Source organism: Pelophylax lessonae (assembly GCF_965119305.1).
Source record: "Pelophylax lessonae genome assembly, chromosome: 4".
In the NCBI taxonomy this organism is placed as follows: Eukaryota; Metazoa; Chordata; class Amphibia; order Anura; family Ranidae; genus Pelophylax; species Pelophylax lessonae.
The window spans coordinates 631,503,661-631,524,033 of NC_138771.1; the positions used below are offsets into that span (position 1 = coordinate 631,503,661).

The following is a 20,373-nucleotide window of genomic DNA, read 5'->3' on the forward strand; positions in this document are numbered from 1 at the left end:
CCCAAGCATAATCAAAACCTTGAAACAATATATCCAATTTAAAAATTAATAAAAAAAAATCAGAGATACTGAGTATTAACCTAAGTAAGCAGGAAAAAGAGACCTTAAAAAGTGAATTTCATTTCACAGGGAGAAATGACAAAATAAAATGTTTGGGAATTAAATTAACACCTACCCTAGAAAAACGATATAAAGCAAATTTCCTGACAGACTCCATGGCAGCACACGTATGGGTAGGCTCCGCCTCCTCTCCTACCCTATAGGACCCCACTCCCATAAATTTTTGCTCCGAGCCAGGAGCCGTGTTCCTTTTTTGTCCTCCTCCTGCAAGAGAAGTCTTACCTTATAGGATGCGTTTTCTTACATACCTGGTGGCGTGTGGCTTTCCTGGATGATGCCTTTTCTACTTTAGTCCAGCAATCTCAGTATTACTGGGTGGACCCGGGCAATTTGAAATGATGCCGGAAGATGCCGTAAATCCTGAATGAGAGGTGGGCTGCATCGCTTGGCCAAACGTCCTTGCTACTAGCGGGAGGCCCTTATGCCCTGATGCACACGCCAGTCTCCAGTTGAGGAGCGTTCCAGGTCCTTCTGACAGTGTCGGTGGTAATGTATTGCTTACTTTCTATATCTTGTATCTTGTATTCCTGGTTAGTATGGCGGCTGGAGCGCTGCTGCATTCCAGACCGTCGCTCTCGGCTCCTCCCCCTGCTTCCCTGATTCCCGATTGGGTGTTCAGTGTGAGGCTTGGTTTCCAAGTGGGCTGCGCATGAGCACACGCTACTTCCGGTCCTCGATGACGCGGCGGCGTCGGGGGGGGCATGGCCTTACGGCTCCCGGGAAATTTAAACAGCTGATGGAGCTGTCATTCTTGGGATGTCTGTGGGCTTTTGCGGCGGCCTCCCCACGCTGTGTCTCTGCCTGTGTTGGGTAAGTCCTGTGCTGGGTCAGTCCTGCACGAATGGGGGAGGGGAAGGGCGGCTATGGGAAGGTAAGATTGAGTTCTTACACCCTACCTATTGCAGGTTATTTCGCTGTGATCTGCAATGGATGCCTCACTGCCCCCCGGTGGCCAGTCCCTGTGCAACAGGTGAGTTTTAGTTTTAAACTCTCGCTTGTCTGCCAGCTGGCTTACTGTAGCCTGAGCTTTCTTTCCTATGTTTTTTCAGCCCATTTTGGTCTGACCAACGTCCTGAATCAGGATCAAAGGATAGATCACCTTCAGGCCATCACCATGCATCATCCAAATCCAGGCACCGTAGATCAAGGTCTAGATCTAGGCGCCATGAAGATTATCCAAGCTGGTCTTCCCGCCATACTGACCGCCCCACACGCAAATCCTGCTGGGGCTGTAGGGCTGTAGTCCCTGAGGATAGATCCTTGTGTGATGCCTGCTATTCTCGGGCGATCAAGGAAAAACAGGTCCCAGATCAACCAGTGGAAACCCTGGTCAGGCGGATCGTGCAAGAATCCCTAAGGGAATGGTATCCTAGCCGGCTGTCTGGTCATGCATCTGATACACCAGTTTCCCCTCAGAGGGAAGACTTAGAGCCAGGCACTTCCCAGCCGAGTCGCTTCTCGGAAGATTTCTCTGGAAGTGAGGATGACCTAGAGGACCAAAATACAGGCTTCGATTTTGCCATGGTCCCACCGGTAGTGAGTGCGGTAAAAGAGGCGTTAAAATGGGAAGAGCCAGCAGATTCTCCAGCAAAACAGAGGAAATTGTTTAAACACCTCAAGAAAGAACAGGATCATTTCCCTTTTCTGAGTGAGCTGGGAGAAATCATCACAGACGAATGGCAAGGAGTTGAAAGAAAGAATTCCTTATCGTCCAAGTTCTCCAGGTTGTATCCTTTTAAAACCGAAAAGGTAAAAGCACCTTGATTCAGCACCTACAATAGACGCAGCCTTAATGAGGCTGGTTAAACACGTTACCCTGCCTTTGGAAGATTCCGTCTCATTTAAAGATGGTCTGGATAGACAAATTGATACAGATCTCAAAAAGATCTATCTGTCAGCTGGTATGACCTGCAAGCCAGCCTTGGCTCTAGCAGCCACATCCAAAACTATGGAGGCTTGGGTAGATAACGTGGAGGCTACACTGCAAAGTGTCTCAGAGGAAGTAGCCAGAAACTCGGCTGTTCATGAACTAAAGTTGGCAACGGCCTTTTTGGGAGAGGCTTCCATTGATATCATTCGCCTGGTGGCACGGGTCATGCTCTCCTCTGTTACGGCCAAACGTGCTTTGTGATTACGTCCCTGGCTGGCCGACCCTGCTTCCAAGCAAGCCTGATGCAGGATTCCATTCGAGGGTGCGTCCCTTTTTGGCAATAAGCTGGACAGTGCCATTACCCGTGCCACTGGTGGTAAATCAGGTTTCCTCCCTCAAGATCGCCGTTTGCTAGACCGCAGAAGATTTCAGCACAAACAGAGCTCGGATCGATCCAGAGAAGCCCGCTCTTACAGGCCTGGGCGTGAGTTCAGGAAGAATTGGAAAAGATCTCAACCTACAGGTCAGAAGTTCAACAAGGGGACACCTTCAGGTGGTCGGGAGACCACAAAGTCCTTTTGATATCAGGCCTGCTCAGGCGTTGCGAGTAGGCGTTCGCCTACGTCAGTTTGCACAAGTTTGGGCAGCCTCGATTACAGACCAGTGGACCGTCAAGACCATGTCTCATGGTCACGTTTGGTTTTTCGAAGAAACTCCAATTCTGCGGTTTATTCCTACGGCTTTACCTCGCGTGGAAGAAAAAAAGTCAATTCTTCTGTCATACGTAGATTCCCTGATCTCTCAAGGTGCTGTCATCCCCGTCCCGGCCGAAGAAAGGTTTCAAGGCCTTTATTCACCTCTATTCATGGTGCTAAAGAAAAGCGGCACCTGGAGGCCAGTCATAGATCTGACTCATCTAAACTCCTTCATAAGGAAAGAGAGGTTCAGGATGGAAACACTCTTCACTATCCGTCAAGTGGTGCAACCAGAAGATTGGATGATCTCCATAGATCTAAAAGATGCCTACTTCCATGTCCCAGTGGCAGCAGATCTACAAAAATTTCTTCGCTTTGCCGTGGGTCAAGTGCATCTCCAGTTTACCTGTCTCCCTTTTGGGCTTACCACCTCACCTCGGGTCTTTTCAAAGATCTTACTGGCTATTGTAGCCCTGATCAGATCAAAAGGGATCCAACTGTTTCACTACTTAGACGATCTGCTTCTTCTTTCTCAAGATCAAGCACAGATTCTACAACACAGGTCTCAGGTAATCTCCACCCTTCAAGAATTCGGGTGGCTCTTGAACCTGGAGAAAAGCCATCTGGATCCTACAAAATCCTTGATCTTCCTGGGGGCACTCTTCAACACCTCCAGAGGCACCATCTCTCTTCCAGTGGAGAAGATGCCGGTGATCCGCAGCAGAATACAACCGGCAATGTCAACCCCTTATCTTAGGGCCTCTCAGTGTCTAAAAATAATAGGGACTATGGTCTCCACGGCCCCCATGGTCAAATGGGCACAGCGGAGGATGAGGCCCTTTCAAATCGGATTCCTCCGTCAATGGAGCTCCGGGAGCCCAGACACTCCTGTGTGGATAACATCCTCCATGAGGGCGATTCTGTTTTGGTGGCTACAACGGGAAAACCTCTTGAATTGTCATTCGATCATTCCCGTTCCTTGGATCGTTGTAACATTGGTTGCCAGCCGGACGGGCTGGGGCGCGCACTGCCTGTCAGAGGTGGCCCAGGACAGGTGGGACTTTCCCACTCTCGGGTTGGTCTCAAATGTCCTGGAGCTTCGGGCAGCTTTTCGTGCCATCCAGGCTTTCCGTCACTTGGTGAAGGGGTCCTCGGTCCTCCTAAGGCTAGACAATACAATGGCAGTCGCATATATCAAGAGACAAGGGGGCACCCGCAGTTCCTCCCTTCTGGAAGAAGTGAAACCGATCATGGCATGGGCCCAACGGAATCTTTCCAACCTGTCAGCTGCCTATCTTCCAGGAGTCCAGAACATTCAGGCAGATTTTCTGTCAAGAACCGATCTAGACAACAACGAATGGTCTCTTCATCCAGAAACCTTCAAGTGGGTTACCTCTCTGGGGATTCTTCCGGAGGTAGACCTGTTTGCCTCTCCAAACAATGCCAAACTGACGAAGTTCTACTCGAGATGGCGTTATCCCCAAGCCTACGGGGTAGATGCTCTGATGGACCACTGGAAGTTCCACAAAGCATATGCTTTTCCGCCAGTCCCAGTGATATTCAAATTCCTGCAGAGACTCAGGAGAGAGAGGGTAGAAGTCATACCAATCCTTCCATTTTGGCCAAGGAGGCCCTGGTTTCCCCTGTTGTTTTAACTAAGCTTCCGGGATCCTGTTCAACTGCCATTCAGGCCGGACCTTCTTTCTCAGGGTCCAGTGCTGCATCCCTGCCCAGCGCAGTTACATCTCATGGCATGGCCCTTGAGAGGGAAAGACTAAAAGCTCTTGGCTGTCCAAGTGCGGCAATGTCCACAATGATGAGTGCCAGGAGACCGGGCACCAACAAAGTCTACGAGAGGATCTGGTCTAAGTTTGAGGATTACATGACTAATGAGTCTGGTTCCATCACTAATCCCAAAATTCATCACATTCTGGGGTTCCTCCAGACAGGCTTAGACCTATCCCTGGCTGTCGGCTCTCTCAGAGTCCAGATCTCAGCAATCTCTGCCTTCACTGGGACCGCATGGGCAAAACATCCTCTGGTTCGGCAGTTTTTCAGAGGTGCGTCTAGAATGAGACCTCCCAGGAAACCCAGGTTCCCCAAATGGGACCTTCCACTAGTCCTTGAGTTTCTCTCCGCAACTATTTTGGAACATGGAGATTCATTCTTCCTTAAGAATCTTTCTATGAAGACGGCCTTTTTGATAGCCATCACGTCGGCTAAACGTGTCTCTGAAATTAGTGATTTGGGTTGTAAAGAACCATTTCTGACATTTTTTCCTGATCGGGTCGTCCTGGTCCCTATGCTAGGGTCTAATCCGAAGGTAAACTCAGTTTTTCATGTCAACCAAGAAATTGTTTTACCTACATTCAAATCTCAAGATGACCAGAGTACCCATCCGTTGGATGTGGGCGAAGTCCTACAGTCGTACTTGAAGTTCACAGCTTCTTTTCGCAAGTCAGGCTATCTATTTGTTCTCTTTTATGGAAAGAACAGAGGCAAGAGGGCTTCTTCCAGAACTATTTCTAGTTGGATAGTTCAGACCATCCAGTGGGCATATAGAGCCAAGGGACTCCACCAGAGGGATTTCTACGTCATGGGCGGCTTCCCTTCACGTTGCACCGGATGTCATTTGCAGAGCGGCCTCATGGTCCTCAATTAACACTTTCATGTCACACTATTGTGTTGAACCTGCTTCTTTATCCTCAGTTGATTTTGGTTTAAAAATATTGTCTGTTGACGGTGCAAATTAAACCTATTTCTGTTTTACCAGCAGTTGCCCACCCGGGTGTGTATGGCTAGTTATTTCCCATACGTGTGCTGCCATGGAGTCTGTCAGGAAAACGGAAAATTTATATCAATACTTACCGTAATTTTCCTTTCCTGATGGACTCCATGGCAGCAGGAGTTCCCTCCCATCTGCTGGTGTAGTCTATATATGGAACACGGCTCCTGGCTCGGAGCAAAAATTTATGGGAGTGGGGTCCTATAGGGTAGGAGAGGAGGCAGAGCCTACCCATACGTGTGCTGCCATGGAGTCCATCAGGAAAGGGAAATTACGGTAAGTATTGATATAAATTTTCAGTTTTTCTTCCCTTGCTAAATGAAATAAAAACAGAGATTAATAAACTAACCCCAAGGATCTATTCATGGATAGGGAGAATAAATATGATAAAGATGGCAATTCTCCCTAAAACATCATACAACTTTCAAATGCTTCCAATCCCAATTCCACAGGTATTCTTCAAGACACTTAAAACCCTGATAACCCGGTTCATCTGGAAAAATAAAAAGCCAAGGATAAAATATAAAACACTAAGTAAAGGGAAGGGGCACGGGGGATTAGCACTGCCGGATTTAAAAAAATATTATTAAGCAACAGTAATTACACGGGTGATAGTATGGAGTAAAAAAGAGAGTGACAAAAGTTGGGTAAAAATAGAAAACACCATGAGTGATACACAATTAGGGAAGATTATCTAAATTCCCCCAAAAACGAGATAAACCGGTACATGCACGCATATAATCACACGTCAGGCACTAAAAACCTGGGACACAATACACAAGAGAGAAAACTGGAAATATAACTCACCACTGATACCATTACAAAATACAATTTTTTTTGCACCGGGGGAGGTGTGGGAGCACAGTAAATGGATTGTAGATAAGGACGCACGTCTGGGTGACATAATAGAACAGGGAAAAAATAATAACTTATACAGAATTAAAACACAAAAAAATGGATTGGAAGATAAATGAATGGAGGTACCTTCAGTTGAGGCACTTCATCAGTTCATTACCAAAGCCAATAAGGGATATGACAGAAGTGTTACCATATGAACAAATGTGTATCTCGGAGAAGATAACAAATAACATCTCAAATATTTATAAAATACTGATAGCAGAAAAGAAGGAAACAGGGCCCTCACTTAAAGAAAAATGGGAAAGGGAACTGGGACCATGTAGAGAGGGGATACAATGGGAGAAAAGCCTAAAACTGGTGTTCAGCAATAGACACAAACACAGAAGAAATTAACTACAAACTGATCACCAGATGGTACAATACCCCAGATAAAGTAGGTAGTTTTCACGCGGAGAGCTCAAAATATTGTTGGCGGGGATGTACAGAGGTGGGCACGATGACACACATTTGGTGGGAGTGCCCGAAGATTAAAAAATATTGGAGGACGGTACTAACATTGATTAATAAAATTACAAATATATATATCCCGGAAGACCCTTGGGGATGTTTATTCCAAGGTACAAAAATTTCAGTAAATTCATACAGGAGAACATTAATCCCTCACTTGTTGAATTCCGCTAAAAGTCTGATACCCCTGAAATGGCAAAAAGAAGATCCCCCCGACTGTAAAGAATGGTTCAAAAAGGTAGAAAAAACTAGAAAGTTAGAATTATTAAGGTGCTGGGGGGAAGAAGAACAAGGAATGTGGGTAGAAATTTGGGAAGAATGGCAAGATTTTAAACATACAGAGGAATATAAATTGATTCAGTGAGAGAGTGAGACTTAATAGTGATGGGAGGGGGGTGGGAGGGGGAGGGGAGTAGAAATTTAATATGATGATATATTTGAGAAGGAAAGGTAGGGATGGGATTAATGGATGATTATGATGTGAGAATTTTGCTTTCCTTTGAAATGTTGACTGTAAAAAATTTTCTATGAAAATTATGTAATAAAGAAATATATAAAAAAAAAAAAATGAACAACAATAAATTATGCTTTTAAAATGACATAAAAATGTACCTATAACTTGAAGTTCTGGAGCAGGAGGGTTAGATGATGTTTTTTCATTGCTTGTAGAAGTTTCTATTTCCCACCAATAGGATCCCTTGTGTGCACGATTCACTTGATTTATTTTGAAGGATAAAATAGAATCCTTGAACAAGCAGCTTTCTGTAGGTCTCACCCGTCCTATACGGCAGGCAGTAACATTGGGTAAAGTATTTACATTCCTATTCCTAATACGACTGAGAAATGTCACATTTTCTCCAGGAGCAGCAAAGATAATCGGAATCGTCTCCACATCGGGTTCATGTTCAACTGATGGATTCAACAAAATTATATAATTATTGAGCAATGTACAGAACAAAAACAGAAACTTCTACTGGAATGTTATTTAAATTGAATTTGAATCTTAATTCCTTAATGCCTACGCCAATGCCCCTTTAACCACTTCTGGACTGGGCCTTTTTCTGATACTTGTTGTTTACAAGTTAAAATCTTTTTTTTTTTTTTTTGCTAGAAAATTACTTAGAACCCTCAAAAGGTATATGTATTTTTTTAAGCAGAGACCGTAGAGAATAAATTGGAAATTGTTGCAGTATTTTTAATCACACCGTATTTGCGCAGCGGTCTGACAAACGCAATTTTTTTTGGAAAAAATACACTTTTTTAAATTAAAAAAAAGAAAACTGTAAAGTTAGCCAAATTTTGTTCTATAATGTGAAAGATAATGTTATGCTGAGTAAATAGATACCCAACTTGAGGGCACGCTCGTGGAATGGTGACAAACATTGGTACGTAAAAATTCCCATAGGCGACATTTTAAACATTTCTACAGGTTACCAGTTTAGAGTTACAGAGGAGGTCTAGAGCTCAAATTATTGCTCTCGCTCTAACGATCGTGGCCATACCTCACATGTGTGGTTTGAACACCCTTTACATATGTGGGTGCGACTTGTGTATGCGTTCGCTTCTGCGTGCGAGCTAATGGGGACGGAGCACTTTAATTGTTTTACTATTTATTTTATCTTTTATTTTTTATTTTTACACTGTTCCTTTTTTAAAAAAAAAATGTTTGGTCACTTTTATTCCTATTACAAGGAATGTAAACATCCCTTGTAATAAAAATAAGCAGAACAGGTCCTCTTTATTGTGAGATCTGGGGTCAAAAAGACTCTCACATCTCACATCTACACTAAAAAAAAAAAAAAAAGTTATTTTTTTCCATTATTAAAAAAAAAATGGGCTCTTTAAGGCCATTGCTAGGAAGCGACTTTTGAAGTCGCTCTGGTCCTCCAAGGCCATAGAGTCAAGTGGGGGCCATCTTGCCCTCAGTCGACTTCTTGCCTGAGAGGAAAGTGGACTGAATCATTTTCCCCGCTACCGATGGTTCTGGTAAGCGGGGAAAATGACCGGGAAGCTACGGGGGGGGGGGGGGGTAGGCACCTTTTCTGCTGCCCATAAGGGTGATCCTGCTGGGACCGCCCTTATGCCGCCTTTTAAAAAAAATACCGGGTTATGGCAACTATCTGCTACCACAACCCTGGTATTTAAAACGTAACTCCACTTTTGTTGAGAAAAAACATTCCCCTCTGGGTGATCTCTATACATTGGAGGGATTTTTACAAACTGAGTTGCAGATTCCTACCTTTTGTTATTCTGAAGAAATCACTGTTTGTTCCTCTGTGCCTCTGTGCTGAGTGGGTGAAATGGGAGTGGTTTCAGAATTATCTATCAGCTGTGGCAGCTGCAGGGCTCTAATGAGGAAAGTTACTGGGCCTGCATCCCTTTAGACGTGTTCCTATTGGGAGTATCTCACCAAAAATTATATTTTTGTTGCAGGGGATGCCAGAAATCTGACTTTTATCTTAGGCAGACTTCTGGGAAAATCACTGAGGAAGTATGTTGCAGTTTCAACCAGGTGGCAGCATTAGTCCATGAACCACTGCTGTGACCCAGGTTATCTTCCAGTAAAAGTTGGCCTTTGATGTTGCTGTGAAACAGGAAATCAGTCAATTTAATTTGCACCGCCCCAGGAGGTCTTAGCTGATGCTCTTCTACCCCCATACATCACATTAGGAGGCCTATGCGAGAACATCCTTTCAGAGATGAATTCCCATTTATGACTCCTTGTTACAAACTCCCTGCTGGGTAACCTTGCTGTACTGGTAGTCCAAATTGCAAGTCGCCTCCAGGTCGCCCCAAAGTAGTACAGGACCCTTTTTCTAAGTCGGAGCGACTTGTGTCGCTCCTATTAGAACGGGTCCTGTGCTAATCAATGGCGAGCGACCGACCACGACTTGTCAGGCGGCTTGGTCGCCTGACAAGTCGCGCTAGTGTGAATGGACCCTAAAGCCCAGAGAAGAAAGAAAACAAAACAAACCCCAGCGTGTATTATATTGAAACAAGGAATTTATTTGTGAAAAAAAGTTACTCACAAAATAAACAGCAGAAACAAGCACAATACCGGCATGGCCACATTGGAATTGGCGTGACACTCCCCAGTGATACAAAAGTCCTCTATACTGCTCCCTTTAGCCTTCCTGGCTGAGGTAGCTATTTGCAATCACTGCTGCAACTCTTAACTCTTCAGGGCCCACACTGGCACCCCTTTACTCTTCAGGGTCAAACTCTGGCACCCCCTTACTAACACTTCTGTACAGGCTAGCTAGTTCCTGGATCCCTCTGACCTTCCGAAGTGGTCTCCTATCTTAGGCAGACCCCAGGGGCAGTTTACACTACTCACGGCACTGCTTTCATGGAAACTCCAGTCCCCACAGCACCGCTCGGTCCTCTGCACACTGGATCCTTCTCTGCAACTCATCTCAGCCTTCTGTCCTCTTAGGCCAGCTGCCTAGGACACCCGTTCTCTGCTGACAGGAGGAGAGACAGCCGTCACCTCCCTCCTGGGACATCCTGTCATGTGCTCCCCACAGACTTATACCCCCTCCCAGGATGCATTGCGGGAAAATCTGCCCACTGGGATGGATACAAGCCCTGGTGTGCTATTGGTCAGGTTTCCTCCACTGTCCAATGAGAGCCCTCATTGGATTCAGTGGGGAGATTCCCCAACTCAATAGTCACACCTAAGAACATGTGACAGCCTAGCTGAACAAATGGGACCCTGCGGATAAGCAGACAAGGTCTCCCCTATAGGTTACCTAGCACCTCCAAAAAAGATAAGTGCTGTACAGCACCCCCCTCCTGCGCTCAGAACCTGGTCCTCAGGCTGCCTCAATCCCGGAACTCGTGCTAGTACTTGGCATCCATTATGGCTAGGCTTTGCTGCCCCTTACGACCAGGGCGGTCGACCAAACACTGTAGATACAAAACAAAGAAAGGGCGCACCAGCCTAGCGCATTATCCTCAGCGAGTTTATTAAATCAAAAATAAAAATCAGCTACTCACAAACATTCGTGAAATTCAGGCACATCAATTCCATAAAGTCGCCTCATAGCAGAGGTCCGACATCTTACTGGAAGCAGAGGGCTAACGCGTTTCGAGGCCATGAGGCTCTGAGGAAGAGGCATTTAATAAACTCACTGAGGATAATGCGCTAGGCTGGTGCGCCCTTTCTTTGTTTTGTATCTACAGTTACCTAGCACCTACCTGGGAGGGTGCTACACAAGGAATTTATTTGTGAAAAAAAGGTACTCAGAAAATAAACAGTCGAAACAAGCACAATGCCGGCATTGTCACATTGGAATTGGCGTGTGTGATGATGTCACAAATAAGGTCTGTCCCCTGAAGATGTTCCTTGGCAACAAAATGGGTTATACAGATTGTATTTACCTCCTATAATATATGAGGTCCTCCATCTACGGTAAGAAGTTTGTGCACCTGGAGATGATGGAGAACGTGGAGCATCACATGTTTGGCAGTGATTTTATAGAACCATTTTTGGGATAGTTTTGGACTTTTAAGCGTAACTCCACTTTTGTTGAGAAAAAAACATTCCCCTCTGTGTGATCTCTGTACATTACAAGGATATTACCAAACTTTATTTCAGATAACTACCTTTTGTTATTCTGAAGAAATCACTGTTTGTTCCTCTGTGCCTCTGTGCTGAATGGGTCAAATGGTAGTGGTTTAATAATTATCTATCAGCTGTGGCAGCTGCAGGGCTCTAATGAGGAAAGCTGCTGGGTCTGCATCCCTTTACACGTGTTCCTATTGGGAGTATCTCACCAAAAATGACATTTTTGTTGCAGGGGATGCCAGAAATCTGACTTGTATGTTATTGTAGACTTCTGGGAAAATTGGTGAGCCAATCCCACAAGCAGGAAATGATGTTTCTGGGGGTGTGGTCAGTATACAATCTGTGTACAGAACACCTCCAGGTGGCCATATTGCATTGCATTTTCAGAAAATTACAACAGCTGCAGATTGAAATGGAAAGGTCATTTTTAATTGTGTCGCAATTGTATACGCTATATTGTTTTTTTTTTTTATTTGCTGATTTGTATTCACCATGAAAGTGGAGTTACCCTTTAAGCATTAAATTGGACATTTTTTTATTTTTTTTTTAATGTTATATGGTCACTTATTCATTGTTTATGCCCTTTTGCAATTTATTCACGTTAAGTCATTGCCTTGGTACATCATTTTAGTACTTGTAACCAATTTTTCTCCAGTGTTACATTGTAATTACGTTGAATCTTGTATGATAAGCTAATATGAAGTTATTGAAAAAAACAGCGTGGGGTGCTCCAAGGGAGGGGGGACATCTGGTGTTGGGCATTAGAAAGCTTGTTCTTGCCTTACCTTTCACCAAAACTAGAGTGCCCCCTTGACTCTGCCACTCCTCCACCTTTTGCCCGCCTTCAAATACGAGTTTCAAACGAAAACAATAACTTTTAGCACCATCAGAAGCTGTTACATTTTTTATAGTTATGGTTGCATTTCTGTGGTCTAGATCCACATGTACATTTATCCTTTGCAGATAGTTGGAGGATATTATGGAGGTTTCGGTTTTGTTGTAAATTTCACCTTCTTCACGTCCACAGTAATGTCTACTGGCTGACGCTCTCACTGCGATATTTACAGACTTGATTTTGTTCTCCGGTACTGGAAATGTAATCTGGCAGGGGATTGTTATTGCTCCTCCAACTAAGGATTCCCTTATTGCAGGCTGATCAACGCAGTGTTGTCCAGAAGCGTCATGGGTCCGGTCTATGAAAAGAAGACATCGGGATTATCACTCAGGGGAGAAGGACAAGAGCTCATATTTTCAAATGTGGACATTTGCTTTAAAATGCATACAATCCAATAAGAGCGCCAAACAAATGTCCAAAAGTCCAAGGTAATTTAATATAACCTGAAAACTGATCAATAGCAGGAAAAAGCGAACAAATTTCAGGGGCCAAACACACCCTTTCTCCATTCACTAACACTGGCTTACCGGACCTCCTGGAAATGTGCCCAGCAATCAATCAGTGCAGATTTATTTAAACAGACCCAAGTACATTTAGGCTCAGTTGAAGTTCTTAAAGAGTGTATACCGCTGGTTGTTTTTTTTCCCCCTGCAAGGTAAGTCCTAATGTGCTAGTATGCATCGCATACTAGCATATTATGTGAAACTTACCTTGAAACAAATCTGTTCCAGCGACGTGGGAGCCGCTATTCACGGCACAGGGCTCAGAAGGAACCTTCAGAGCGCATGCTCCAGGCATGTCACTGGCTGCCTGTAATGTAAATATCTCCTAAACGGTCCACGTTTAGGAGATATTTACACTACCTATCGGTTAGCCTTATTATAGGCTTACCAATAGGTAAAAGTCAGTAAAGGAAGTTTACTTCCTCTTTAAAGTGGTATTAACCACTTACCTACCGGGCACTTAAACCCCCCTGCCTCCCAGGCCAATTTTCAGCTTTCAGCGCTGTCGCTCTTTGAATGACAATTGCGTGGTCATGCAAAACTGTACCCAAATTACATTTTTATCATTTTTTTCAAACAAATAGAGCTTTATTTTGGTGATATTTAATCACTACTGGGTTTTTATTTTTTTGCTGAACAAATTTTGAAAAAAACAAAAAAACTGTTTTTATAGTTCGTTATAAAATTTTGCAAACAGGTAATTTTTCTTCTTTATTGATGTGCACTGAGGAGGTGGCACTTATGGGCCCTGATAGGCACTGGTAGGCTGCACTTATGGGCACTGATAGGCTGCATTGTTGGGCACTGATAGGCTGCACTGATGGGCACTGATAAGGTGGCACTGATAAGGTGGCACTGATAAGGCGGCACTGATGGGTGGCACTGATGGGCAGCACTGAAGGGCACTAGTAGGTGGCGCTGAAGGGCACTAATAGGGGACACTCATGGGCACTAATAGGTGGCACTGATGGGTTGCACTGATGGGCAATGATAGGCATTGGTAGGGGACACTTATGATGGGGCACTGATAGGTGGCACTGGTGAGCATTGATAGGTGACAATGGTAGGTGGCGCTGATGGGAACTGGTAGGTGTAACTAGTGGGCACTGGCAGATGGCACTGGTGGGCACTGGTGGGTGGCACTGGTGGGCACTGGTGGGTGGCACTGGTGGGCGACACTGGTGGGCACTTGTGGGCACTGGTAGGTGGCACTGGGGGCACAAATAATCCCTCTCTTCTTCGGAACCGATGTCCCTCTGACAGCTGCTGGCGATCGTTGTTTTTTTCTCCTCACACTGACAGTGCAAGGAGAAAAAAACAGCTGGTCGCCAGCTGCTGTTTACTTTACATGATCAGCTGTCATTGGCTGAAAGCTGATCACGTGGTAAGGGGGCAGGATCGTCCCTGATCTCCGATCTGTGATCAGGCGAGTCTCATGGACTCGCCGATCACAGAGCGAGCCGGGCGCGCTACGCAGAGAGTGTGCAGGCTGCTCGTTGCCGAGAGGACGTCAATGTACGCCCTCCAGGCAATTCAGTTCCGTGCTGTAGCCGTCGTTCGGCTATAGCACGGATATCAAGTAGTTAATGTCTATCAATTAAAAATAAGGGTTTTTTTGACAAAAGAAACCATATCAGTCTATTCTGTCTGTCAGTTGTCATGAACACTGAGGTGTACATGTGCATGCTTAGCTCAGTATATTTGTGCGGCACCTGATCTGTGCCGTGGTGATGTGACTCCCATGTGCACATGCAGGAGTGATGTTCTTGGGGCCCGGCCATTCAATTGGCCTAAGAGACGGAACTGGGAAGGAAGAACCGGATGAAAATAGTGTCCAGGACCCACAGGATTAGTGACAGCACAGCACTGGAGGGCAAAAAAAAAACAATATTTTTTACTTTCTGCTATAAAACACATCCAAAAAAAAAAGTAAAAAATCAAATGTCTTCATCAATTTAGGCCAATATGTATTCTGCTACATATTTTTGGAAAAAAAAAAATCCCAATAAGCGTATATTGATTTGCACATTGGTTTGCACAAAAGTTATAGCGTCTACAAATTATGGGATAGATTTATCAACCTCTTATTTTTTTTATTGATTTTATTAGTAATGGCGGCGATCAGCGATTTTTAGCAGGACTGCAAGATTGTGGTGGACAGATCCTGACACTAAGTGAAACTTTTTGGGGACCAGTGACACCAATACAGTGATCATTGCTAAAAAAAAATGCACTGTGAATGTATAAATGACACTGGCAGGAAAGGGGTTAACATCAGGGTTGATCAAAGGGTTAAGTTTGCTCCTAGGGAGTGCTTTATAACTGTGGGGGAATGCTGTAGCTGGAGGAAAACAGAGATCTGTGTTTCTGCTTAGCACAAACACAAAATTTCCATTTTCCTCCCTCACAGAATGGTGGTCTGCCTTGTTTACATAGACAGGCCGCCATTCTGCCTCTCCTGTAAACGATCAGCGGGTCCTGGCTAGTGATTAGCCGAACACCCCCCGGTTCGGTTTGCACCAGAACGCCGCGAACAGAGGAAAAGTTTATTCAAACAAACAAACCCCATTGAAGTCTATGGGACTCGAACCTCGAAAATAAAATGGCCTCATTTTGAAGGCTTAAATGTAAGTTATTGCTCCAAAAAGTGTATGGGGGTCCGGGTCCTGACCTGGGGAACATGTAGCAATGAAAAAAGAAGTTTTTAAAACGATCGTTTTTAAAGGAGCACTGATTTACTGATTTTGATGAGGCTTAAAGTGAAACTATAAAAATGAAAAATTCCTTCAACTATCGTGCCTGGGGGGTCCCTTGAATGTGCCTATGATGTATGTAGCCTGTCGCAGCTATACTGACATTTCTAAAGCAAAAAATATCATATACAAATATACATACAAATTTCAAATCACATGTACTTGTCATACAGGTGCAGAAAAATTGGGCCTTGGTTGTTGATGGTGCCTGAACACCGTAACCCCTCGCAGTTACTCTTGCTGGGTGCAGGAATGAGCCCTGCTGCTAAAAAATCCATACAAATATGAAATTGCATGTACTTGTCATACAGGTGCCAATAATTGGGCCTTTGGTGTTGCTGGTGCCTGAACACCGTAATCAACCCCTCACAGTTACTCTTGCTGGGTGCGGGAACGGGACCTGCTGGTAAGAATTCCATGCAAATTTGAAATCGCATGTTCTATACAAGTGCCAAAAATTGAGCCTTTGGGGTAGGTATTGCCCGAACACAGTAATCAAGGCCTCGCAGTTACTCTTGCTGGGAGCCGGAATGGGACCTGCTGGTAAGAATTCCATGCAAATTTGATATAGCATGTGCTATACAAGTGCAAAAAATTGGGCCTTTGCCATTTGTGGTGCCTGAACACCGTAACCAAGGACTCGCAGTTACTCTTGCTGGGTGCAGGAACGGGACCTGCTGGTAAGAATTCCATGCAAATTTGATATCGCATGTGCTATACAAGTGCAAAAAATTGGGCCTTTGCCGAAGGTGGTGCCTGAACACAGTATCAAGGCCTCGCAGTTACTCTTGCTTGGTGCCGGTACGGGACCTGCTGGTAAGAATTCCATGCAAATTTGATATAGCATGTGCTATACAAGTGCTAAAAATTGGGCCTTTGCTGTTTGTGGTGCCTGAACACCGTAACCAAGGCCTCGCAGTTACTCTTGCTGGGTGCAGGAACGGGACCTGCTGGTAAGAATTCCATGCAAATTTGAAATCGCATGTGCTACACAGGTGCCAAAAATTGAGCCTTTGGTGTTGGTGGTGCCTGAACACCATAACCCCTCACAGTTAGCAGGGCACAGGGACAGGGCCTGCTGTTAAAAATGACATACGACATTTAAATTGTATGCACCTGTCATACAAGTGCAGAAAAATTAGGCCTTGCGGGTTGGTAGTGACCTAAACCAAAAACAGTGTTGGAAGCTAGCAGAATCAAGGTAAAGGAATAGGATAGGCAGCATATGCAGTCTTCAAGGGATGGCAGATCCCTAGCAAATTCAATCTGTTACATCAGCATCAGGGGCTTGATAGCTCTTGTTGATCCACGACTGGTTCATTTTGATGAAAGTCAGCTGATCAACAGAGTCTGTGGATAGAGATGTATAGAACTGTTCAAACAAACAAACCCCATTGAAGTCTATGGGACTCGAACCTCGAAAATAAAATGGCCTCATTTTGAAGGCTTAAATGTAAGTTATTGCTCCAAAAAGTGTATGGGGGTCCGGGTCCTGACCTGGGGAACATGTAGCAATGAAAAAAGAAGTTTTTAAAACGATCGTTTTTAAAGGAGCACTGATTTACTGATTTTGATGAGGCTTAAAGTGAAACTATAAAAATGAAAAATTCCTTCAACTATCGTGCCTGGGGGGTCCCTTGAATGTGCCTATGATGTATGTAGCCTGTCGCAGCTATACTGACATTTCTAAAGCAAAAAATATCATATACAAATATACATACAAATTTCAAATCACATGTACTTGTCATACAGGTGCAGAAAAATTGGGCCTTGGTTGTTGATGGTGCCTGAACACCGTAACCCCTCGCAGTTACTCTTGCTGGGTGCAGGAATGAGCCCTGCTGCTAAAAAATCCATACAAATATGAAATTGCATGTACTTGTCATACAGGTGCCAATAATTGGGCCTTTGGTGTTGCTGGTGCCTGAACACCGTAATCAACCCCTCACAGTTACTCTTGCTGGGTGCGGGAACGGGACCTGCTGGTAAGAATTCCATGCAAATTTGAAATCGCATGTTCTATACAAGTGCCAAAAATTGAGCCTTTGGGGTAGGTATTGCCTGAACACAGTAATCAAGGCCTCGCAGTTACTCTTGCTGGGAGCCGGAATGGGACCTGCTGGTAAGAATTCCATGCAAATTTGATATAGCATGTGCTATACAAGTGCAAAAAATTGGGCCTTTGCCATTTGTGGTGCCTGAACACCGTAACCAAGAACTCGCAGTTACTCTTGCTGGGTGCAGGAACGGGACCTGCTGGTAAGAATTCCATGCAAATTTGATATCGCATGTGCTATACAAGTGCAAAAAATTGGGCCTTTGCCGAAGGTGGTGCCTGAACACAGTATCAAGGCCTCGCAGTTACTCTTGCTTGGTGCCGGTACGGGACCTGCTGGTAAGAATTCCATGCAAATTTGATATAGCATGTGCTATACAAGTGCTAAAAATTGGGCCTTTGCTGTTTGTGGTGCCTGAACACCGTAACCAAGGCCTCGCAGTTACTCTTGCTGGGTGCAGGAACGGGACCTGCTGGTAAGAATTCCATGCAAATTTGAAATCGCATGTGCTACACAGGTGCCAAAAATTGAGCCTTTGGTGTTGGTGGTGCCTGAACACCATAACCCCTCACAGTTAGCAGGGCACAGGGACAGGGCCTGCTGTTAAAAATGACATACGACATTTAAATTGTATGCACCTGTCATACAAGTGCAGAAAAATTAGGCCTTGCGGGTTGGTAGTGACCTAAACCAAAAACAGTGTTGGAAGCTAGCAGAATCAAGGTAAAGGAATAGGATAGGCAGCATATGCAGTCTTCAAGGGATGGCAGATCCCTAGCAAATTCAATCTGTTACATCAGCATCAGGGGCTTGATAGCTCTTGTTGATCCACGACTGGTTCATTTTGATGAAAGTCAGCTGATCAACAGAGTCTGTGGATAGAGATGTATAGAACTGTTCGCCGGCGGACAGTTCCCGGCGAACTTAGCATGTTCGCGTTCGCCGCTGCGGGCGAACATATGCGATGTTCGGTCCGCCCCCCATAATACATCATTGAGGCAAACTTTGACCCTGAACTTGACAGTCAGCAGGCACATTTCCAGCCAATCAGCATACCTCCCTCCCACACCCTCCCACCTCCTATAAATAAGCAAGGTCAGCATCCATCTTAGATCATTCTGAAGCAGTGTGTGTAGTGAGAGTAGGCTGTTAAGCTAGGGACAGTTAGTCAGTGTTCCTGGTCTTGCAGTGTTCTTGGTCCACTACTGCTGTAAGGACAGCACCCCAAAAAGCCCTTCTAAGGGCTGGTATTTGTGTAATTTTTTTAATATATATATAGATATATATATATATATATATCTAGCGTCCCCAAAAGCCCTTTTAAGGGCTGGTAATTGAGGGTTTTTTTTTTTATTTATATATATACATATATATATATCTAGTGTCCCCAAAAGCCCTTTTAAGGGCTGGTAAGGTAATAGAGTTTTTTCTTTATATATATATATATATATATATCTATTGTACACTGCAGTTGCCTGCCCGCTGTGTGTGAGAGGCCACAGACCTACCACAGACTGTACTGTGTGCACACCACACTCCTTTCGGGTGGCACAGGCACAGTACCTTGCATTTTAAAAAATATTTTTTTTTTCCTCTGTCATAATTGCAGTGAGTGCTGTGTCAGGTCCACAGAGTGCACTGTACCCACTGCAGTGCACTGCCCACCACTGATATATATACGGTGGCACAGCATCTTGTTGCAAATTGAAAAAGAAATATATTTTTTATTATTGCAGTTGCCTGGGCTGCCAGTTACTGTCAGGTCCACAGAGTGTACTGTGCCCACTGCAGTACCACTGTGTGCCCACCCACCACTGATATATAAGGTGGCACAGCAGCTTGCAAAGTAAAAAAATATATATATATTTTTTAATTGCAGTTGCCTGGGTGCCAGTGACTGCTGTCAGGTCCACAGAGAGTGTACTGTGCCACTGCCCACCCACCACTGATATATAAGGTGGCACAGCAGCTTGCAAAGTAAAAAAATATATATATATTTTTTAATTGCAGTTGCCTGGGTGCCAGTGACTGCTCTCAGGTCCACAGAGAGTGTACTGTGCCACTGCCCACCCACCACTGATATATAAGGTGGCACAGCAGCTTGCAAAGTAAAAACATATATATATATATTTTTTAATTGCAGTTGCCTGGGTGCCAGTCACTGCTGTCAGTGTCAGGTCCACAGAGAGTGTACTGTGCCACTGCCCACCCACCACTGATATATAAGGTGGCACAGCAGCTTGCAAAGTAAAAAAATATATATATATTTTTTAATTGCAGTTGCCTGGGTGCCAGTGACTGCTGTCAGGTCCACAGAGAGTGTACTGTGCCACTGCCCACCCACCACTGATATATAAGGTGGCACAACAGCTTGCAAAGTAAAAAAAAAATATATATTTTTTTTAATTGCAGTTGTCTGGGTGCCAGTGACTGCTGTCAGGTCCACAGAGAGTGTACTGTGCCACTGCCCACCCACCACTGATATATAAGGTGGCACAGCAGCTTGCAAAGTAAAAAAAATATATATATTTTTTAATTGCAGTTGCCTGGGTGCCAGTGACTGCTGTCAGGTCCACAGAGAGTGTGCTGTGCCACTGCCCACCCACCACTGATATATAAGGTGGCACAGCAGCTTGCAAAGTAAAAAAATATATATTTTGTTTATAATTGCAGTTGCCTGGGTGCCAGTGACTGCTGTCAGGTCCATAGAGAGTGTACTGTGCCACTGCCCACCCACCACTGATATATAAGGTGGCACAG

The 20,373-nt window shown here is 44.6% G+C and overlaps 1 protein-coding gene across 1 annotated transcript in view; it reads right to left on the reverse strand.

The window, feature by feature from the left end:
• The window catches only part of LOC309552863 (uncharacterized protein), a gene marked incomplete at its 3' end in the record, with an annotated part of 268,170 nt that overhangs the window by 106,776 nt on the left and 141,021 nt on the right, over positions 1-20,373 (reverse strand). The window contains exons 5-6 of the mRNA XM_082253774.1: positions 12,191-12,598; positions 7,448-7,744 (exon numbers count right to left, since the gene is read on the reverse strand). Coding sequence (XP_082109900.1) covers positions 7,448-7,744; positions 12,191-12,598 — 705 coding nt within the window. The remainder of the gene's footprint in view (positions 1-7,447; positions 7,745-12,190; positions 12,599-20,373) is intronic.